General features: G+C 36.0%; 1 protein-coding gene across 1 annotated transcript; it reads right to left on the bottom strand.

Moving 5' to 3' along the window:
* Nucleotides 1-9,718: 9,718 nt before the first annotated feature.
* On the bottom strand, nt 9,719-15,201 carry LOC145764390 (uncharacterized). Its single transcript, XM_082576007.1, has 3 exons — nt 13,873-15,201; nt 13,020-13,158; nt 9,719-11,048 (listed from the first exon to the last, which is right to left on the bottom strand). The coding sequence occupies exons 1-3, from the start codon at nt 15,199-15,201 to the stop codon at nt 10,888-10,890; spliced, it is 1,629 nt and encodes a 542-aa protein (XP_082432133.1). The 3' UTR covers nt 9,719-10,887.
* Between the last annotated feature and the right edge of the window lie 3,871 nt (nt 15,202-19,072).

Below are 19,072 nucleotides of genomic sequence, written 5' to 3'. Positions count from 1 at the left end.
GAAAGTAAATGAGTCTTATTTTCAGACATAGAAATGCCATTGCCTTGATTGGTACCAGGCTTAAATTAGACTATCTTATCGGTCCTGAATAAATTTTCTATAAATTTTGCTGTGAAAATGTGTGCCCGCTCAATACGTGAAATGATGGAGAACAAAATGCAATTCCAGATTATTCCACAAAATAATTGCTTGTGATTGTTTATCATTTGAATTATTCAGTCTTTAAATCAGACTACGCGACATATCAGAAAGAAAAAATCTGATTCACTAAAGAATTAATGAAATTAAATTCTGGTTGAGAAATCTTATTTGTCTACCTTTCCCAAAGCACAATACAGGCAGTTTCTCATAGTTTCCTTGTGGAGAGAATTTTTAAAAATGCATTTCTACTCTTTTGATTCGATCAAACACAACGTGCAGGTGGAATCAAGTTGAGATCTAATCTCTCTGGGCAATTTTCAACTTCTAAATATTAATGTAAGTTCTCAACAGATTAACTTTTTGTTTGAGGAAAGAGTTTTCTTCTCGTCTCAAAGCACACTGAAGATAATCATTTTATCTTACAGTGGTTGACGTTGAACCAATGTCACATGACGTTGTCATTAAGTTGCAAAAAATAGGAAAAGTGTTTGTTAACTTTGCGGATTTATTTTATGCAAAGATTGTTCATAAATCCTGCTTTATCTTTTGTTAATGTCTGTTGACATGCTCAGCCATGCATCAAAGGGAAATGGCGTCTTCCTCTTCTAGTGAATGTGGTGGTGAGAAACAAACCGCAGCCCACATCATCAACGATTGCACCATCTTCAACCTACCCAACCAAACGGAAGGTCTGCTTGTTTGGGATGCTAAAACAAAGACTTGCTGCTTTCTATAGTAGCTTTCCAGTGTAATCCTGTAACATTGTGAAGCTGGAGTTGTGAAAAAATAGACTCTTGGCCCCAGCAGCTCAAATGACGAAGAACAAAACTCAGCCATGTGTTTGGCCGTTGAACTTCCAATCAATTAGCAAACTTCACTCTTTTTACGTTGAATCAACATCAACAAAAAGTCAGTTTTTTTTTCATTGATTCAACGTCTGCACATTATGATTTAATGTAAAAAGGGACTGATTTGTTGACTGGATTGTAGCTGGTGCTTTGCACAAAAATTAGCTTGCCTTGTATAAATCCTTTGCGCCAAAAAACTACACAAATCATCAACAACTCAGCTAACACATTCAGCTTTATACATTGAATTAATGTGTATAGACGTTGCATCAATGTAAAAAAGACAAATTTAGCTAATTGAGGAAAAAGGGTGATATAAATTATGGACTATTGTGTTGGCTTTCACCAACTGCCTACGTTGTTTGTGTTAATAAAAAATAAAACGGCTATTCTTCATAGCGTAAATTTGATCGCAGAATTTGCATAATTTATCAGCTATTCATTTGCAATTCTGCTTTGATATCGAAAAAGAAACAAAACCTAATGAATAAATTCCATAAGGACCAAATTGATTTATGGTCCATAACGCCCATGACTTGTGGAGTCAGCCAGTGCTGTGTTAAGGGGAGGGCCAAGGGGGGCCCGGCCCCCGGGCCCACCATCTCAGGGGGCCCACAAATACAAGACATTTGCGTTTCAGTGAATTTTTTTTGATTTTCTAAAGTTTACTGCGTGTACTTGTCCATTATAAAGATGATTTAGGTCTAATTATACTAAAACATCTCAAATTTGGGCCCTTACTACACTGAAACTTCTCTAAAAACACCATTACTATCTTAAAAGAAAGTTAAAATGCAACAACGTTAGTTCCGGTAACATGATCTGCAGAAATATATTTAACATATATATAACAGGTGGGATGCAATTGAATATTGAATTCAAGAAGGGCCCAATTGCCACAAAGTGTTTTTGCACAACCGTTTTAATTGTTTTGGTCATTTACTTTTGTGGTGAAACTTCGATAATGATTTTATGCTTACTGGTAAGAAGCACCATACCTAATAGGTTCACTCGGTGAAGATTCTGTGGAGAAACTATTTAGAAGTTGAAGTGTAATTGATGTAGTTGGGCCCATTTCAAATTCAATGGAAATATTGATAGGGTATTTTTTATGTGTTTACCGAAATGTTTGAAAAATTTGGCTGTTTTTTAGTATAATTTACAAGAGATTGAAAGAAATTGGAAAGCACAAATAGTGAAATGAAAAAAATATTAGAGGGCCCTTTTTGAATTCACATACTGGCATTCAATTTCTTTTGATTGAAAGAAATCGGAAAGCACAAAAAGTGAAATGAAAAAAAAATGGAGTTGGGCCCTTTGTGAATTCACATACCTATATATTCAATTTATTTTATGATTTATCATTTCATTTTTAACATTTACACTACCGTAATTATAAATATCCTTGACTAGTGATGTCACAAGCAGAAAAAACCTGTCCGCTGCCGCGCTGCACATGTCTTCCCGTACACTACAACGCAAAACATCTCGAAATGTCATACTGCCTCTGCAGTCTGCACCATGAAGAATAAGAGTGCACTTGTGCAAGTGCACATCAAATGCAACGGAATCTATTAAACAAAAGCAAATTTGGAAAAAATTTAGGGCCTATTTAGGCAATAGAGGAACTTGCACCACTTGTTATCCACCTTTTATAGCTCATCTGAGTTGCTTTTTATTGAATGCTGGATATTTTTAGCAGAAACATTCTTCTGTATTTACTTTTTTCTGAATATATGCACATGAAATTTCTCTTATCTTCAAATACCTTATAGGCCTGGCATATCACATGTTGTATATATCTTGTATGGTAGCCCAGTAACAGTAAGCCCACTGAAATTGCTTTGATCCAAAATAAAAATCATTTATTCACAAGTGACCTGTTTAAGTGTTTATTCCTGACACTAACCAAGGCTACCATACCCTAAAAACTTTAATTAACTTGAATGCCTGCATAAAATAATGAAAGCTTTGCCTTGGAATGAAATAATGTTAAATAAAAATAATTAAACACCTGATTCTCAAAACTCTTGACACTGCTTTTGTTTACAAACTAAAATTTACAATCACAATCACAATGTTTTTACCTTGGTTGACTGAACAAGTAGTGTTGCCAGATAAACCATAAAAATGGTGAAAAACAATAATGCTACCAGACCAGATGACCAAATCTGAATGAAAATTAATAATTTCTTCAGTTTTGGTTTTATCCTCAGATTTTATCGCGGTACCGCGACGCAAAGTTCAAACAGTCAAAATTCTGCGCGGTACGGTGGTATTACCGCGTCGTCACTATACTCCATTGCCAGTATTTTTTTTATTAGAAATTGTTAACACTTCTGGCTTTCATTCCGAGCAAAGGTGTAGCTAAGAAATGATATACCTATGTTTGCGGTTACTTACACTTGTGTTGTTTTTTAATGTGGTGAGAAAGTCTATTGAAGTGAACCACATTTCCATATCAGTACAGTGAAAGTATACACAATAGACAATACTATAGGTCTGCTTGACGATAGAGGGCCCAAAATTATTCTGGCCCCGGGGCCCACAAAGGGTTTAACACAGCACTGGAGTCAGCTAAGGATTTTTCTATCCGGCAAAAGAAAGTGGAAAATTGAAAGAAAAAAATACAGCTTAATGTTGTATTATGAATAGGGCGGTGCCAATGCTATGCAAACTGTGTTTATTTGGCGAGAAGTGTCACTCCAATCTTAGACGATCATTTACTCATTTGGTTTTCGTGAAGTGACACCTCGCCTATCTATGCTTTCAGGTGGAACTTAGTGATGTACTTTTCAGATTCTGCCGCTATTGTTTTCGCAACAATGGCAAGTGACTGACCGTGCACTAATTGTAATCTACTGATAAATTTATCAATGCTAAGCGATCGAAAATTCACAATTTGAATGCAAATGACAAACTGTATGTGTCAATATATATTTATCCTGATAAAATTAAATCGAATGCGGCGTAATTAAATTTCCAAAAATAAAAACATGTTTAGAGTGATTTAAAAAAAAACATCAACTTTATTTTTTCAGGCTGTAAAACGTTTGTGAGCATGCTTATACGTATATGTGGTCTCTTTTGCATATATTTTGACATTTGCATGACAAGTGTTGCCAGTGTGAACAAAGGTGACCTTTCAGCTGCATTTGCATAGCCAAATGGTGAAAGGTTTGGTACAGCACTCGAAAGGGCGACAGTTTGACTCTGCTCAAGAGCATGCGGCCGTGTCTTTGGCAGGACACTTAAAAGTATGCCTGAAGGTGGACACGAAGATTGGTTTCCTTGTCTCCCTATCCACTTAATCTACATCTTTAACCACCGGGCGTAAGCCTGGATATGACAAAAAGCTGTATTTGTGCTCTGAAGTTTGTGACGTCAGAGCAAGTTGTGAGAGTTGAACCAGGGCTGCTTGTTCTTTCCGTTTCTTTGCTACAAAGTTGAAAGCTTAACCAACTGAGTCGAGTCAAGCATGTGGTAGTTGAATTAACAGAATCTTAATACATTTATAGTTTAGTTCGTGACAAAGATCAAAAACAACTCGAATGTTTGAAATCGTGATATTTGTTTTCAATCTACGTAAATGGAAAGCACTTGTGACCGAACGAATTCCCCTTTGAATTAAAAAAGTAAGTGACGATTCGTGTTTGATAAGCAACCTTCCTGCTTCATAATGATATTAATAAGCACTGAACAAATCTATTTTACTATACACAACCGTTTACGGTTTATGACAATGATTGTATGATTGTCTGTAGAGTGATTTTAGATAAAACCTGGTGTGATAAATTTAAACGTCCTTCTTTGGCCAACATTCACCAATGGTTCTGAAACACTAGTTTCAAGGTCCTTTGGCTCATCTTGGAATTTCTAGAATGTCAGTGAACACGTAAATGTTAAAAAAACGTGCTGTAATGGAAGTACTTAAATTTAGTACTGCAAAGTTAAGACTAGTTTTGCAAAGTCATCTCTCTGGGCTATTGTTGGATGTTAACAGATTTGCAGGCTTGATAAATCTTTGAAAAAGGTCCGAAACTTCAAAAAGTTGAGATTTACTACAAACCAACTTTGGTTGGGACATTTTGATAAATTCAAAACAATCCTTAAATGCAAATTCAATGTCATAAATGTGGTCTGACTAGCAGAGTCTAGGCTACTACACTTGAAGAGACTCTGGCTTCAAAATGATTGAGAGCATACCTCTTGTCTTTGCAAGACTTTTATCTAGAGAGCAAATCAATCGTTATTGTACATAATTCAACACTTGCAGACATTAAATCAATGTAGAAAAACGATTGGTTTGCTGTCTGGTTAATGGCTCGATGCAAAGAAGACATGAGGAACAGCTTCCATATAATTTTTAGATCAGAGATGTAGCTAAAAAGAACAGTCTTAGGTTTCAAACATTTATGAAGCGTCATTTAACATGTACCGGTACTACAATGCCAACAAAATGGTAAAATCCATTTTTGGGTGAATGAGATAATTTTTGTTTGGAGGAGGTGATTGCTCCTCCAAGCCTCTTCTTCCCCGGTGCAGTGGCGCCGGCAGGGGGGGCAGGCGGGGCAGCTGCCCCCCAATGTTTTGGGGATCATATTTTTAATTTTTTTTATTTTTTATTGATACATATTAATATTATTTTTTTAATATTTGGATCCCAACCTCAAGTAAATCAACTCAAGTTGCAGGGGGGGGAAGTAAAAGCTCTCTCTTTAAACAAAGTATGGAAAACCTTGATGACTAAATTGTACAGCAGATAAAAAGATTTTCTACAGAAGCAAAGATATAGACTTTTTAGAGTTTTAACTAACGTCATATTGATGTAGAAAAATAACAACCTGTTAAGTTTTTGATACCTCACACTCCCATGACTTCTTCCGCGCGCATTTTGGCATTGGTTGCTTGCAGTGATTCTTTCACTTAAACAAAACGTTTTGTTTCAGCAGTTTTGAGTAGTTCGATTCTTAAGTTGTAAAGGGGACTCAATTTCTCCAATATTTATCATTTATGTTTCTTCTTTAATCTCAGCAGAGTATAAAACTTGTAAAAGTTTTTCATCCATACGACGTCATGAATGAAATTATATCTCAAATCGGCGTAATGACGTGACATCATCTAAACATTTTACCGAATAATAAATTAACAAATTCGATCGTCAAAAGTGGTTTGGTGGTGGTAAATATTACGTAATGAAAAAAATGTGATAAGATTGGAAGACATTACGTCATGTATTTTCAATACAAATATGAAGTTTAAAATTTATTCTTTTGTTCATAGTCGTAATCCACCTTCAAAGCGGTACTACAAAGAACAATTTTCGATAAGGGGGGCATCAAGAATAAGTCGACATGACTTTTAACCCTTAGAAGATTGGGCTCCTGGAGTCTTGCTCAGTTTGGGGGGGGGGGGGGCTGTCAATTCTTCTTATGCTTTAGGAGTGATATCTCTGTTATTTTGGCACGGTTTCAAAATTTGGGATTCATTTTGTAAAATTATTCACGCTGAGCATATCCGAAAATTAAAACTATGTGAATTTTAGAGATATACGTTGAAATGTTGAGGTCACATAATGAGTGTAATTTGTAGCGTGAGTTTACACATTATTTTTTGGTAGAGTAATGAAGAACGTGCATAGTAATGTTGTGATTAATTTTTTTTACATTATTTTACATACAGCCAATGCCCTTCACGCTGTGAAACAGTTAGGATTAACGAGACATGGGCCAAATTAATTACTTTCATCCAGATGGTGGGAAAATGTTTCACAATAGAATATGAAATATTTCAGAGGATGTGCTGAGAAATGCCTTATATCTTTCAATTTATAACCTTTGTTCGCTCAAAATTTCAGCTCAATAAAGGTGAATAAAAGTTAGGAAAAGTCAAGAAATCTCGTAGTCGCAGCCTCAGTGGTTTTAGAGATATACTGTTGATACAAAAAAGTTGAATTGACAGCCCACCCCCCAACCTTCAAAGGGTTTGCATTGAGTCAACAGATCTATGCCTTAAGGTTTACGTCAGCTCCGGAGATCAGTAAAATATAAGGTTGTCATTTTCAGTGCAACAAGACCATTGATTGATTTAGTGAGGATTCGTGGTCCCATTGCTTTCATTTTGAGTGATCATAATGATTTTCAATTTATTCCTACAAGACGTTACGTAATGAAGAAATATATAACTAAGGTTGGAAGACATTACGTCATGTCTTTTCAATTCAAAATGAAGTTTAAAATTTATTCTTATGTTCATAGTCGCAATCCTCCTTCAAAGCGGTATTACAAAGAACAATTTTCGCTAAGGGGGGCATCAAGAATATGTCGACATGACTTTTAAGGTTTACGTCAGCTCCGGAGATCAGTAAAATATAAGGTTCTCATTATCGTGATTGTAAGCCGCGGGAAATTTTTTCACTAAAAAACAGATTCCCGGAAAGCTAAACATTTTTTCCAGCCCTGGTAGAAAACAAGAGAAATTAAATAATATACCACTGTCTTGCACCAGTGGCGTAGCCAAGGGAGGGGGTTCGGGGGTTTCAACCTTTCAAATTGAATTTACGGATGTTAATACATTGTTTACAAGAAAAGTTTTAGCCTATGATGTAATTTCTCTTCAAACTGTGCAAGGATGCAAGCCATCTGCAACTGCTGAGATCGCTTGTTTGATCTAGATTAACATCTAAACAGCTATTCGTTATACGAAACTTGAATACATCAGAAATAGCCTAAAGTAACTTCATTGTCTCAAAGCTTTTTGTTTGACACTCATCAAGATGTATGACCTCTATGACGTTACATTTTCTAAACTTTGGGTTGACTTCAGAGCATAAAAGTTAGTGACTTACTGGAATAAGATCGTTTTTTGAATCAACCAAGGAGAAAATTGATAAATAATAAAACTGTAATAATCTCGCAAAAAAAAGCAATCAACCTATGTCTCTAAAACAAAGTTTGCCTAATTTTAAACCAAACTGCATTAAAAGAGCGAGTTTTGCCAATACCAAACATTCAAATATCTCAGTCTGGAATTAGCAACAATAAAACATAGAGACTTAGCTTTATTTCCGAAAAATGCCAAAGAAAACATGACCTTATCCTTTTGCTATGCCATCGGACAGCACCATTTTACAGAAATATTCATACCCACAATTTTGTTGAAAATGCTCTCAGAATGCACCAAACTGAAAGAAATTTTTCAAAATTTTGTGGGGGAGGCCCCCCAGACCCTCCGCCGCTAAGTGTCGCCTTCGGCGAACACGCCATCGGGCTTCGCCCGCCGGCTGTCAACACCCCCCCTTTTAAAATTTTTGACTATGCTACTGTCTTGCACTGTCAATACTTTGCCCCCCCAATGTTAAAGGTCTGGCGGCGCCACTGCCCCGGTGGCTACGTTCTTGCTTTAGATACGACAAAAAATTCTAAATCTAAATCAACAATGCGACAATTGTCAAAAATCTAAGTAACTATGTAACTCCATTATTACAACCTAGTAAATAAATAATTGGCCAAAACACTTATACTGGTTTAACTGATTCAATAAAATTTCACAGCAACACCATTCGTCATAGCACATGACTAGGAAACTGTGTTTCGAAAGCTAATGCAATTTGCTATTACCACAGCGAACTCGCAGCATCAGGTTAAAACAGGTCGTTATATACATTGTGAAGTAAACTACGATCATGCTGCTAGAAGCGAAACTCAATCTGGTAAATAAAACCATGATAAAACTTCCAACACAACTTGAGCCAGCACCACACATTCGTTAGAGAGTGAAACACTTCTGTAATTGATTTTGCTTCTTATCTCAATGCTTCGTTTGACTTATTTTGAGATTTTTTTGGATCGGTTACTTCACTTATATTTCGGCTTGGTTTAAAATCTATTCCAAATCAATTTTCAAATGCTTTTAACGGCTTTGAAAGGTAACCGATATGACATCAAATTACCAAAGACAGTGGGCTTCTCTTTCAATGTTAAGATTGCCAGCTATTCTTATTGCGACTTACACTGCCACAAATACAGATTATAAAAGCCTTTTACTGTGGCCTACTACTGCAACACTTTCAATCGAAGCTTGAAAACCAGGATTCACCAAAAGTTTAAGTTTATGATCTGTCCTCTATTGTTTTTTTAGTCAGTTAAAATCTTTTGCGAAGAGTAGCTTAATGTAAAACGTCCACAAATCCGGATAAAACACAACTTTGAAACCATGTAAGTTAAATTGTCATTGGCGTAGTCAAGGGGTCAAAAAAGACAATTGCCCCTCTCCCTCGAAATATTTTAAATAAACATTTTATCCTCGGTAATTAGCATCATTTGATAAAGTTTTTCTATTGATTTAGGCTGATTGCTCTCAGAAGGCGCAGTTTTACCTTATTTTTTCAAAAATTTTAGGAGAAGACCTTCTAGATCCCCGTTTGCGTGCTTCGCTTTCGCGGACTCTTTGCCTGGCGCACTGACACATGCAACGATATTTATTTGCCTTCCCCAAAATTTTGTGCTGGCTACGCTCCTGGTTATTGTAGATGTAGACTGTTATAATGTACTGCATGGAAACAATCGTAAGATACTGGAAGACCCATCTAGACATGTTTCTTCTTTACTGTATAGCTGAAAAACGACTGCAATCAAAGGAAAACCTCATTGCAATTAAAGACGTATGAACAAAATGTGCAGAGTTTGAAAACTACATTTATAGAAGAAAATTTTCCACAGATTTCCCTGTTCATCAAAATGAAACAAAAAATGCGTTGCCAACAGGCTTAGCCTACTTTGTTTACGAAACAAATGTTATATTTAGTTTGGAGCTTCCACCAAGAAAACCAACTCACAGCACGACAACTGCAAAAACAGCCTTGTATTTCAAATCAGTAAAAAAACAACGACCACAACACAGTTGATTGCATAAAACTATATAAAAGTACTGTGCTTTATTTTGCGCAAAGCTAAAATTTTGATAATGGCAATAAACTACTGGTAGGCCTTTTCTTTAATGTTTATGTTGCACGCTTGGTGGCATTCAAAGTTTTTGTTTAAAGTTCTTTCCGAAGTGAAACAAACTGTTGACCTTAAAAAAATTAAAATTCTGAGTCAAGTTTACAAACTTGATTGACGAACTGTTGAAACGGACCTGCATCGTTGGATGACAGGGAAAGAGGTTTAAAGTATGCAACGAATCACCTTCTGTCGGCTACATAGCCGAGTGGTGCGAGCCCTGGAACGGCAATCGAAAGGGCGCCGGTTCGACACTGCTCAAAAGCATGCAGCTGTGTCTTTGGCAGGACACTTAAAGGCATGCCTGAAGACGGACATGAAGATTGGCTTCCTTGCCTTCCCGTCCACTTAATCTAAATCTTCAACCACCAGGTGTAAGCCTGGATATGACAAACAAAACAAAAAACCTTCTGAGTTGACAGTGGGCGCTTGACAGTGAAAAGAAATAAAAATAAACCAACCTTGAAGTGATTTTTGGGTCAACAATAATATAGAAATGTTTAATTTCTTAGAAATTTTGTAGCCCACAAACAGTGGCGTGCACAAGAGGAAGGGCATTAGACTTTGCCTCCCGTTTTAAAAAAGATTCAGTAATTTAATAAAATAGAGTGCAGCGTTTAATAAGTTTTGGATAACACTGTCAAAGCAAATAACAATATTTTTGAAGACTAAGCAAATACTAAATCAACGGATCAATGCCCTTCCTTCGGGTACGCTTCTTCTTCTTCAATTGCCTTGCCTGAACCAGGCATCGACGGCCTCAGATAAATAATAATTCAGATAACTGCCCACCAACAACATAAAACGAAATAAAAATGTGGCAATAAATAGCTTACACTGTAGCAGACAGATGTAGAAATATTTAAAGGTGAAAGATCTTCTAGTCCACGCACCAATGATTAGATTTTAGTTTTTCGAACATACGACATAAATTTTTTGAACAAGTTTTTTCCACTTTTTCGGAATTCTCGATTTCTTACGTTGTAGATGACGCAATTCCACAATGAAGACGTCATAAACAGACCGACAGTGAAAGTAAATCCAATAGAAAGAGACTTTTCTGCAACGCACAAAAAAAGGTAAATAACTTTGTCTTTAGAGGACAAATAACTTTTATAGATCAATTAAATGCAGAGTAATTTGATGAACACTGGAATCTTATACAGGATCAAGTAAGTACGCAAATTAGCTGAATTGTAAAATGTCTTGTAGCATATTGTTAAATTTACTTTTAGAACAATACATCCAGTTCCCTGTTGAACCCGATCTATTTTGACTCATCATGGAATTGACAATTGATACATGTGTACAATACTAAGTTTTTTAAGTCAAACCACCAAGATACAAAACGAATCGGTGGATTTACGATTGGCAATCTATTAAACTATTGCAGCGTTTTCCAACCTTTTTTGAGGCAGGGAACACTTTATGCATTAAAATAATCTTGCAGAAGATCAAACAAATGTTTAAAATAATGCAATGAAGTCAACAAAACAACAACTATTTGTTTACTTAGTTTTTTCTCAGTGCGATATCTGGCCCTGTTAGGATGAGTACAAAATTAACATTTGGGCAGAAATGGCAGAAAGACAAATGAAAAGCTCTTGTGATTTTGATTTTCGACCGGTGCTCCACGGAACGCTAGTCAAACTAATAAATTTCTTGCAGAACACCTCACGATTTCTCACGGAACACCAGTGTTCCGTGGAATACCGGTTTAAAGTCACTGATGCATTGTATTGTACCTTAAAAAATCCACAACAAAATGTCTCCACATGAAAATCGAATGAGGCTGTTCATCAGGCATTTAGTTAAGTAACATGATTTCGACGGAATAAAAGCAGATTGTCACTTTATACAGTTCAACTTAATTTGCACCAGTAGAACGCATCATGTTATTTAAATGGTTCCACATTTTGTATTTTAAAAAGGTTTCCTTAGATGTTGGAGAAAAGTAAGTAACACATAACTTAAGGCCTAGAAGACTACGAGGCAAAAGCATGTGATTCCTAATTTTAAACTGTTGAAAGCAGTTAAGCAATATCGACAATTACGATGTTTCCCACTTTTACCCAAGGAAGTGATTGCGCTGATGTCACTGCACGAACTTAGCATAAAACAAACAAAGATCTCAAGGCGGAAGAAACACGATCTGCGTCATTGCGAAAATGCAAACTCCCACTCAGAAAAATCCGTCATTTTTACATTAGTTCAACATCTGCAGACGTCTGCAGACGTTGAATCAATGTAAATAGGACGGATTTTGTTGTCTTAAGTTGTCATGTCATATGTGGAAAAGAGTAAGAAGAACAAGCAAGGAAAAGAAATGGTACATACGAATGCATTTGTCGGCACCAACCCAGTATAATTGGTCTATGTACGTATATATCACTTAGGCTGCACATGTACGTACACCAGTGTTTATAATCAATTTATCTTCCGAAGTAAATTGTTTGGAAACCGTCGAGGTGGCGAATTTCAGTTTACAGTAGCTTTAACTTCATAATTTACAGTATTTTTCTGTCAACAATATTGAAGCTAAATAGTCTACGCGCAATTGAAAACGGCAAGCAGTTACAGGAGTGACCGTACAAGTTGTTATAATCATCACAACTGCCAAGTTTACTAATTAAATTTTCGGGTTCTGAACTAAAACTTCCAATTGTATAATTACATGTTCCGGGTCAAATTGGAAGCAAATTTAAGCTGGTACCTGCGCAAGCCGAAAGATTTAATAAAGAAATATTAAGCAATATTTCCATTCCATAAGTGAAGAATTAATTTCTCCATACCAGCGGTGTATCGTGACCATTTTTTTGGTCGTTCACTTTTTTAGTAAACTTCAAGCATATAGTTGACTTGTATTTAAAAAAAAAAAACAAGAAAAGATAAACAAGTAATGGAGGTGACTTGGCTCAATCGCACTCAGGACTTTTTAAAATACAACTGGACTAAAGTTTTCTGAGAAAAGTGAACACTCAAAAAATGGTCACGCTCCATTCCCATATAATTTACACATGCAATAACTTACGATTTGAGTGTTTATTTTCTCCTCCTAAGAGATAAAGTACAAGGAGTGTGGTCAATGGAAGAACACATATCGAGTAAATTGCCAGGATAAGGATCAGTGTTCGATTTGCAGTTTTGTGTTCATTTTTTCTGCGACGAATCTGCAAACAATATATTACATTTCAATCTCAATTAATATTGACTTTGTCTCGTCCTTGCACATGACTGAGGAATTATGTTCCGATAGCTAGTGATAAACCTCTACTACCACAGCAAACCTGCAGCATCAGGCTGAAACAGATCGTTCGAATGTACACTTGTGAAATAGACAACAATTATGTTGCTGTTTTTTTTTGTTTTTTTTTTTTTTGCTGAAAGCGAAACTCAATATATTATACTGTAATATTCTTTCACGAAGTAATGATGAAATGAAAATATATATTTATTGCTTTTTCGATTGGTAGTTTCATCACATACTAGATTAGTATTACTACTGATTATTACTTTATTACTATTATTGCCTTGATTTATTACTGATTATTACAAGATTATTGGTGGTTTTTGTATATACTTGACTAGATTATAACTTTGTCAACAATGAGTGAGCCAATTCCATCGCCACAGGGACGATTCGATGGCTAATGACTAATTTGACAAATTTCAATCAGTTGAAAATGAAATGATAAACTCAGTATTATGCTGTGTGATATGACCAAGACAACAGCTCCGACAAATAATTTTCCATGGCTAAATGCTTAGCGCTGCAACAAAAAGGTTTATTTGACATTACTCCAGATATAAAGGATAAATCGAATTCTAATATCAGCAAGAGTTATTTGTATGACAAAAATGACAAAAGCAAGTACATAACTTACTGTACGTGTGGTGGATCTATTTGCTTTTTTGTCCAAGTATTTCTTTCTGGAAGGAATGGCTTTAAGGATTTTTATGAAAGCACCAGAAACTTTACGCCTATTCCTTTCGCTGGGTGTGCTGTTGAACACTTCTCTCCAAGTCTCACCAACACTAAAATTCCTTGAGGTAATGTCTGGTGGTTTCGTGTCCACAAAAGAAGATGAAGTTCCAGAAAAGCTTTTTCTTGGTAACAATTTCAACGCTATAAGTTCGAAATTTTTATTTGTCGGAAGGTTTTCCTCTGAGTTACTTCGTTTTGATATCGAAGGTACTTGAGAAGAAGACCTGACCAGCTGCTTGCTGGAGTTGTCAGTGTGAAAAGATGTTGTCAAAAAAGAAGAAAAGGTTCGTTTTCTTGAACTGGGACTTGAGCTTTTGTACTGTGACTGAGCAAAGTTTCTTATTCCTTTGAGTTTTGTGAGCTTGCATGAAGTAGCAAATGATACAACGACGTTGGCAAGAAAAACAACGGACAAAGGGAGTAAATAAACCAAAACAATATACAAGCTTGTGTGTTTATTTTCGTCTGGCTGCTCTATCACCGGAAGGAACATAGAAGATGGAGTCACTCTAAAGCTTCCCAGTGTCAGAGTGGTCGCTATACCCAATGTAGCAACAGCGAGCCACATCCCTCCAATGCAAATTAAAGACTTTGCCTTTGTCATGACTCTGTGATATCGAAGGCTGTAAGCGATAGCTATGTAGCGATCGACATTTAAAAGCAAAAGACTGCAAAGACTTGCACCTTGGGAAATGTAAAGTATTGCTGCGGACACTGTAAGGTGTGAAGGGGCAAATAATTTTCCCCACCCTTTTTGATATCCTTTTATGTTTTTGTGGGAACTTTTATAAAAAGTATAATATTCTTCATTGCCTTCATACATTACGCTTATCAGATGAGCCAATGTCTCAGGCAGAACCAAAACTCCAAACAGAAAATCAGACACAGTCAGGGATAACTTGAAATATATCTGAGGGCGTTTTTTTGTCACATTTAACCAGACAAAAACAGACCAAGTATTTGCTAAGATTGTACTGCAACAAATGATCACAATGTAAGCGAAAACAGCATCCAGCAAAGTTCGGTTGCATATATCGCATTTGTACAGCGGTAACGGGAATTCGGTTATATTTGGATTGCAGAACATTTGTTGTTCTTCTAGAGGAAGAGTTGAACTTATGTTATAAGCTTTCTCATAGAACTTGCAACCAACGCACTTCATACCCAGTACCAGAGGAGAGTAAAAGTCTTTGGAACAAAACGGATTTAAATCGATACCGCTTTCCATATTCTTCTCAAGCAATAACTTTTTCCAACTATTCAATTTTTTAAACTAAATCATGTGATGCAGTTTTACCAAATGTACCCGTAGATCACATCTGCAAAGGAAAATACCGGTGTTCAACAGCAATTTATTGTTTGGTCTACATTAGTACCACGAAAACATTCTTGCTAGTTGTTTTCATCGAATTGTACTCTGGAAGAAACCATTTCACTTTCACTGCGTAGTTTCGAAATGACCAACTGTTTTTCGTAGTTTTGCTTATTTCACTAAGCGATAAAAGCTGGCGGCGTCCAGTTTTCAATTCAAACAGATATTCAGATGATTTAACAACCATCAGGTAGCGGATGCAGAGGGGCACTTGGTCACTTGCCTCAAAAAACGAGAAAATACATGCATTTTATCCACGTTTTTTAAAATGCTCTGCTTTGTAGCTTGCTCAATCACACTCCCTTTACCTTATCGGCTCAACAATCGGAAAACTTCACTCTGCCAATCACGGTAACCGGCCTTGCGTCAAAAGCATCTAGAAGTATGCGAAGCTACCTGGAATAACCAATCAAGGCTTTGTCAGTTCGAGAATAAAGATTCAAAACCAACCAACCAACCTGCTTCTCTCAAAACCAGAAAAAATAATGCAATAATAAGAAATAAACATTGCTCACTCAACTAGCCTACAGTATAGTAAACAATTCTATTAACCAATATTTCAGTGATAATGAGGTGAAATGCGCATTGTAACCAACAGTAGGCTATCAGGAAAGGTGGGAACACCTCGGACGAATTTTCGAAGTTTTTTTGACAGAAACCTACAACACTATCAATAGGCTATAAAAGTTGGTCACAAAATAAATTATTGCAATCTTATACTGTGGTCATGCCAAACCTGATTTGAACCATCAATTTTAAACTGAACTTTGTAACTTTACCTTCTACAAAAATCTAGCTTTGGATGAATTTGGTAAAATATCATGCATGTAAGTTATTTTAAAAAATACAGCTTTTTGAGCCAGAAAACAACTAAGACAAAGTAAAATGTATCAAAATACTTTTAGGCAAGCCACAGACTATTTGTTGCTTTATACCGACTTCAACAACTTTCACATTGTTTATTTTTCTTCAAACTTTTGCATTGTTGAAACTCTGATGCCCGGCATTTTTTATATACATCTGCTCTACTTACAGCAAGCTACAACTGCGTGAGCTGAGCAAACCAATTTTAAAATAAACATGACTTGCGAAAGCGAAGCCTTATATAGGTTTGGTGTCGTCATGGAAATATGGAGTAACAGCAAATTAAAAAAATTAAAAAAACGTTTGCTAGCGTGAAAGCTTATTCATTATAGTGGCTTCTCAAATTTCTCATGGTATTTCGAATAATATTCAATATAATGTTTCTTTTACGGTTTGCACAGCATTTGTCACCTAATTATACTGATTTTGTTTTGTGAAAAATGAACTGACAGTATCACAAAAATTAATCTTCGCTTCCTACAAGTAGATACGGTATGTAGCACTATGTTAAACTTCAATGACAAAACAATTTACATCTGTGCAGCTAGACCTTCCATACATAAGGTGTCAAAATTACATAATGCTGACAAAAAGCGAATTGTTTTAAATAACTTAATTGGAAGAGTGCTGCTATTATAAAAATATAATACTAATATCTTATAAAAATAAATAAAGAGCCTAAAATGTAGATACTAAACTCATGTTCAGCAAACGTTTCGAAAACTATACTGTCTTCATCTTCAATGTAATTAATGTGATACGTTGAGTTTAGTATATTCATTTTGGGCTCGTAATATCTTGGTTAGATTAACCAGACGTTCGAACAATATTGATACAAATATCCAACGACAAACAGAAGAGAACCCAACTTACATCAGTTTCCATTAAGCTCTAATTTATTAAAATTTGAAGCATTTACTTAGAGAATTGCACACCAATAGTGGATTATCGTGCTGACTTAATCTTTGAATCAACATCTGTTTGAATGTTAGTCATTTATCGGACTATCCAGTATGATTACAACACAATGCTGGTGGTAACTTATTTCCTTGTATTGGAATTTGAAAGCTTGTATTTTCTAAACTATGCTGATACATCTTTCTAAGAAACGTTTATGGTTAGGGCCATGGTCATTTTTTTCTTAGCACCAAAAAGCATTTCTGCCTTAGGCTCAGCATCTTACAACAATAGTTTTGTTTTCGTACTGCAAACGCTGGTGTATTATGCAGCTTAGGGTAAAGCGTTCATGCAGGCGAACCGCTAACAGCTTGCAAAGTGCTTTTTAAAGTTATTATCTTTTCCGTTGTTATTCGCTATTACATGTTTACATCGAGATGGAGCTCCTGATATCACTATTTCAGACATCAAAATCCGCCATTTTTACATTGGTTCAACGTCTGCACACGTTGAATTAATGTAAAATGGCGGATTTTGTTGACTGGGCAGGTGGTTAGTCAAGTCGATCATTATTTTGTCCTATTAAAAACGACTCAACAGGTCTGTAACATTGAAATAGAATGAAGTCTTGCTGAATGTGATGAGCCGGCGTTCAGCTATAGGATGGTGGGACGGCGGTACTTGTCGACAGTGGAACTACCGCACTCTGAAAAGAGCGGTTCTTGTAAAGTCTTCTGAACGTTCCTGGTCGACGTCCGATTTCGACAGTCTTTGTTTCACGTTTTCACGCCACTTACTTACTTGAATTGCTCCTGTTTTATTTTCTTCATATCTAATGTGTCAATTTCCTGAAAATAGCTCAGTTCTTTGAACTTGTTCTGTTTTGTTCATTTGACAAACGACAAATGTTGGAAACGCATTGTATGCAGAACAGCGGAAATACAACAATACAATTGATTGCATAAAACGACATAAAGCATTGTGCTCTTTTTTGTAGAGAACTTAAATGTGCAAATTGTGATTATATCATAATTGTGAAGAAGGGAGCGTTCTTCATGGCTATCAACACAAACTGAGTCGGCTGCTGACTAGCGCAGCGAGCAGTTGCGATTCGCTAATCATAGTGGTGTAACCTCTACGCTAGCCATTTAGACCAGGGGTGTGCAACCTTTATTACAGGAGGGCCATATGTAAATATCTGCGTGAAACCGCGGGCCGCACGTTTATTTAACATATGCTTTCTAGTAGTTGCAGGCACAAAAAAGTAGTTTTTTTGTTATTCATGTTATTCTTAATGGCATTATTTGGGGTTATCTCATTCCAAAAATAATAAGTTAACACGCATAAACGCATTTCTGGACAAAAAAACTGCTATTCAATTTATTGTCACACCGTCTTTATTGTAAACGAGTTCAGTGAGAAAAATGTAGCTGGCTTCTTTTCCCGACGACTTTTTCCAAATTTGCTTTAATGGAAGTGCTCGCATTTTGAAGTCCATTTTCCAAGTGTTCGTCTGTTACGACGCCCGTTTTAAAAAAAAATTGTTGGCACAAATACGTTGAGCCAAAAAGAGCCATTTTTGAAGCCATGAATATTTTCAGATGTGGAGAGTCATCTTGGTTGAGATGTTTTCGATAAAAATCGCCAAGATTAATTTCAAACCCGTTTTCTCTTAAGGATCAATCAGTTCAAGTTGGATAACAGCTGCTGCTTTGTTAATATCTCTGTTGAATGGGGAAGAAAATTTATCAAACAAATGCTCATGAGATTTGAAGTCCTTGAAACGAGCCAAAAATTCATACAATAATTTTTCAAGTTGGTCTGCAAATTCATTTTTCTTGTCATGATGCATTCCATTGTCTTTCAAAGTTGGAAAGTGGAAAAGATTTCATTGCATATCCAATTTTTGTCTTCCATTTCAGCTACTGGCTGCCCTTTAAGTTTCAAAATTTCACGACTTCTTTCC

Source organism: Aplidium turbinatum, chromosome 2 (assembly GCF_918807975.1).
Source record: "Aplidium turbinatum chromosome 2, kaAplTurb1.1, whole genome shotgun sequence".
Classification (NCBI taxonomy): Eukaryota; Metazoa; Chordata; class Ascidiacea; order Aplousobranchia; family Polyclinidae; genus Aplidium; species Aplidium turbinatum.
The sequence above is the reverse complement of the archived record's forward strand: the minus strand, read 5'-3'. Positions and strand labels throughout refer to the sequence as shown.

What these genes read in the sequence shown, in the direction of transcription:
- LOC145764390 (XM_082576007.1), bottom strand. Translation starts at nt 15,201, where the DNA reads ATGGAAAGCGGTATCGATTTAAATCCGTTTTGTTCCAAAGACTTTTAC. An exon ending in ATAGATCCACCACACGTACA is followed by an intron (nt 13,159 to 13,872) that starts GTAAGTTATGTA and finishes TATTGTTTGCAG; the next exon opens with ATTCGTCGCAGAAAAAATGA. An exon ending in AGAAAATAAACACTCAAATC is followed by an intron (nt 11,049 to 13,019) that starts GTAAGTTATTGC and finishes TGTGCGTTGCAG; the next exon opens with AAAAGTCTCTTTCTATTGGA.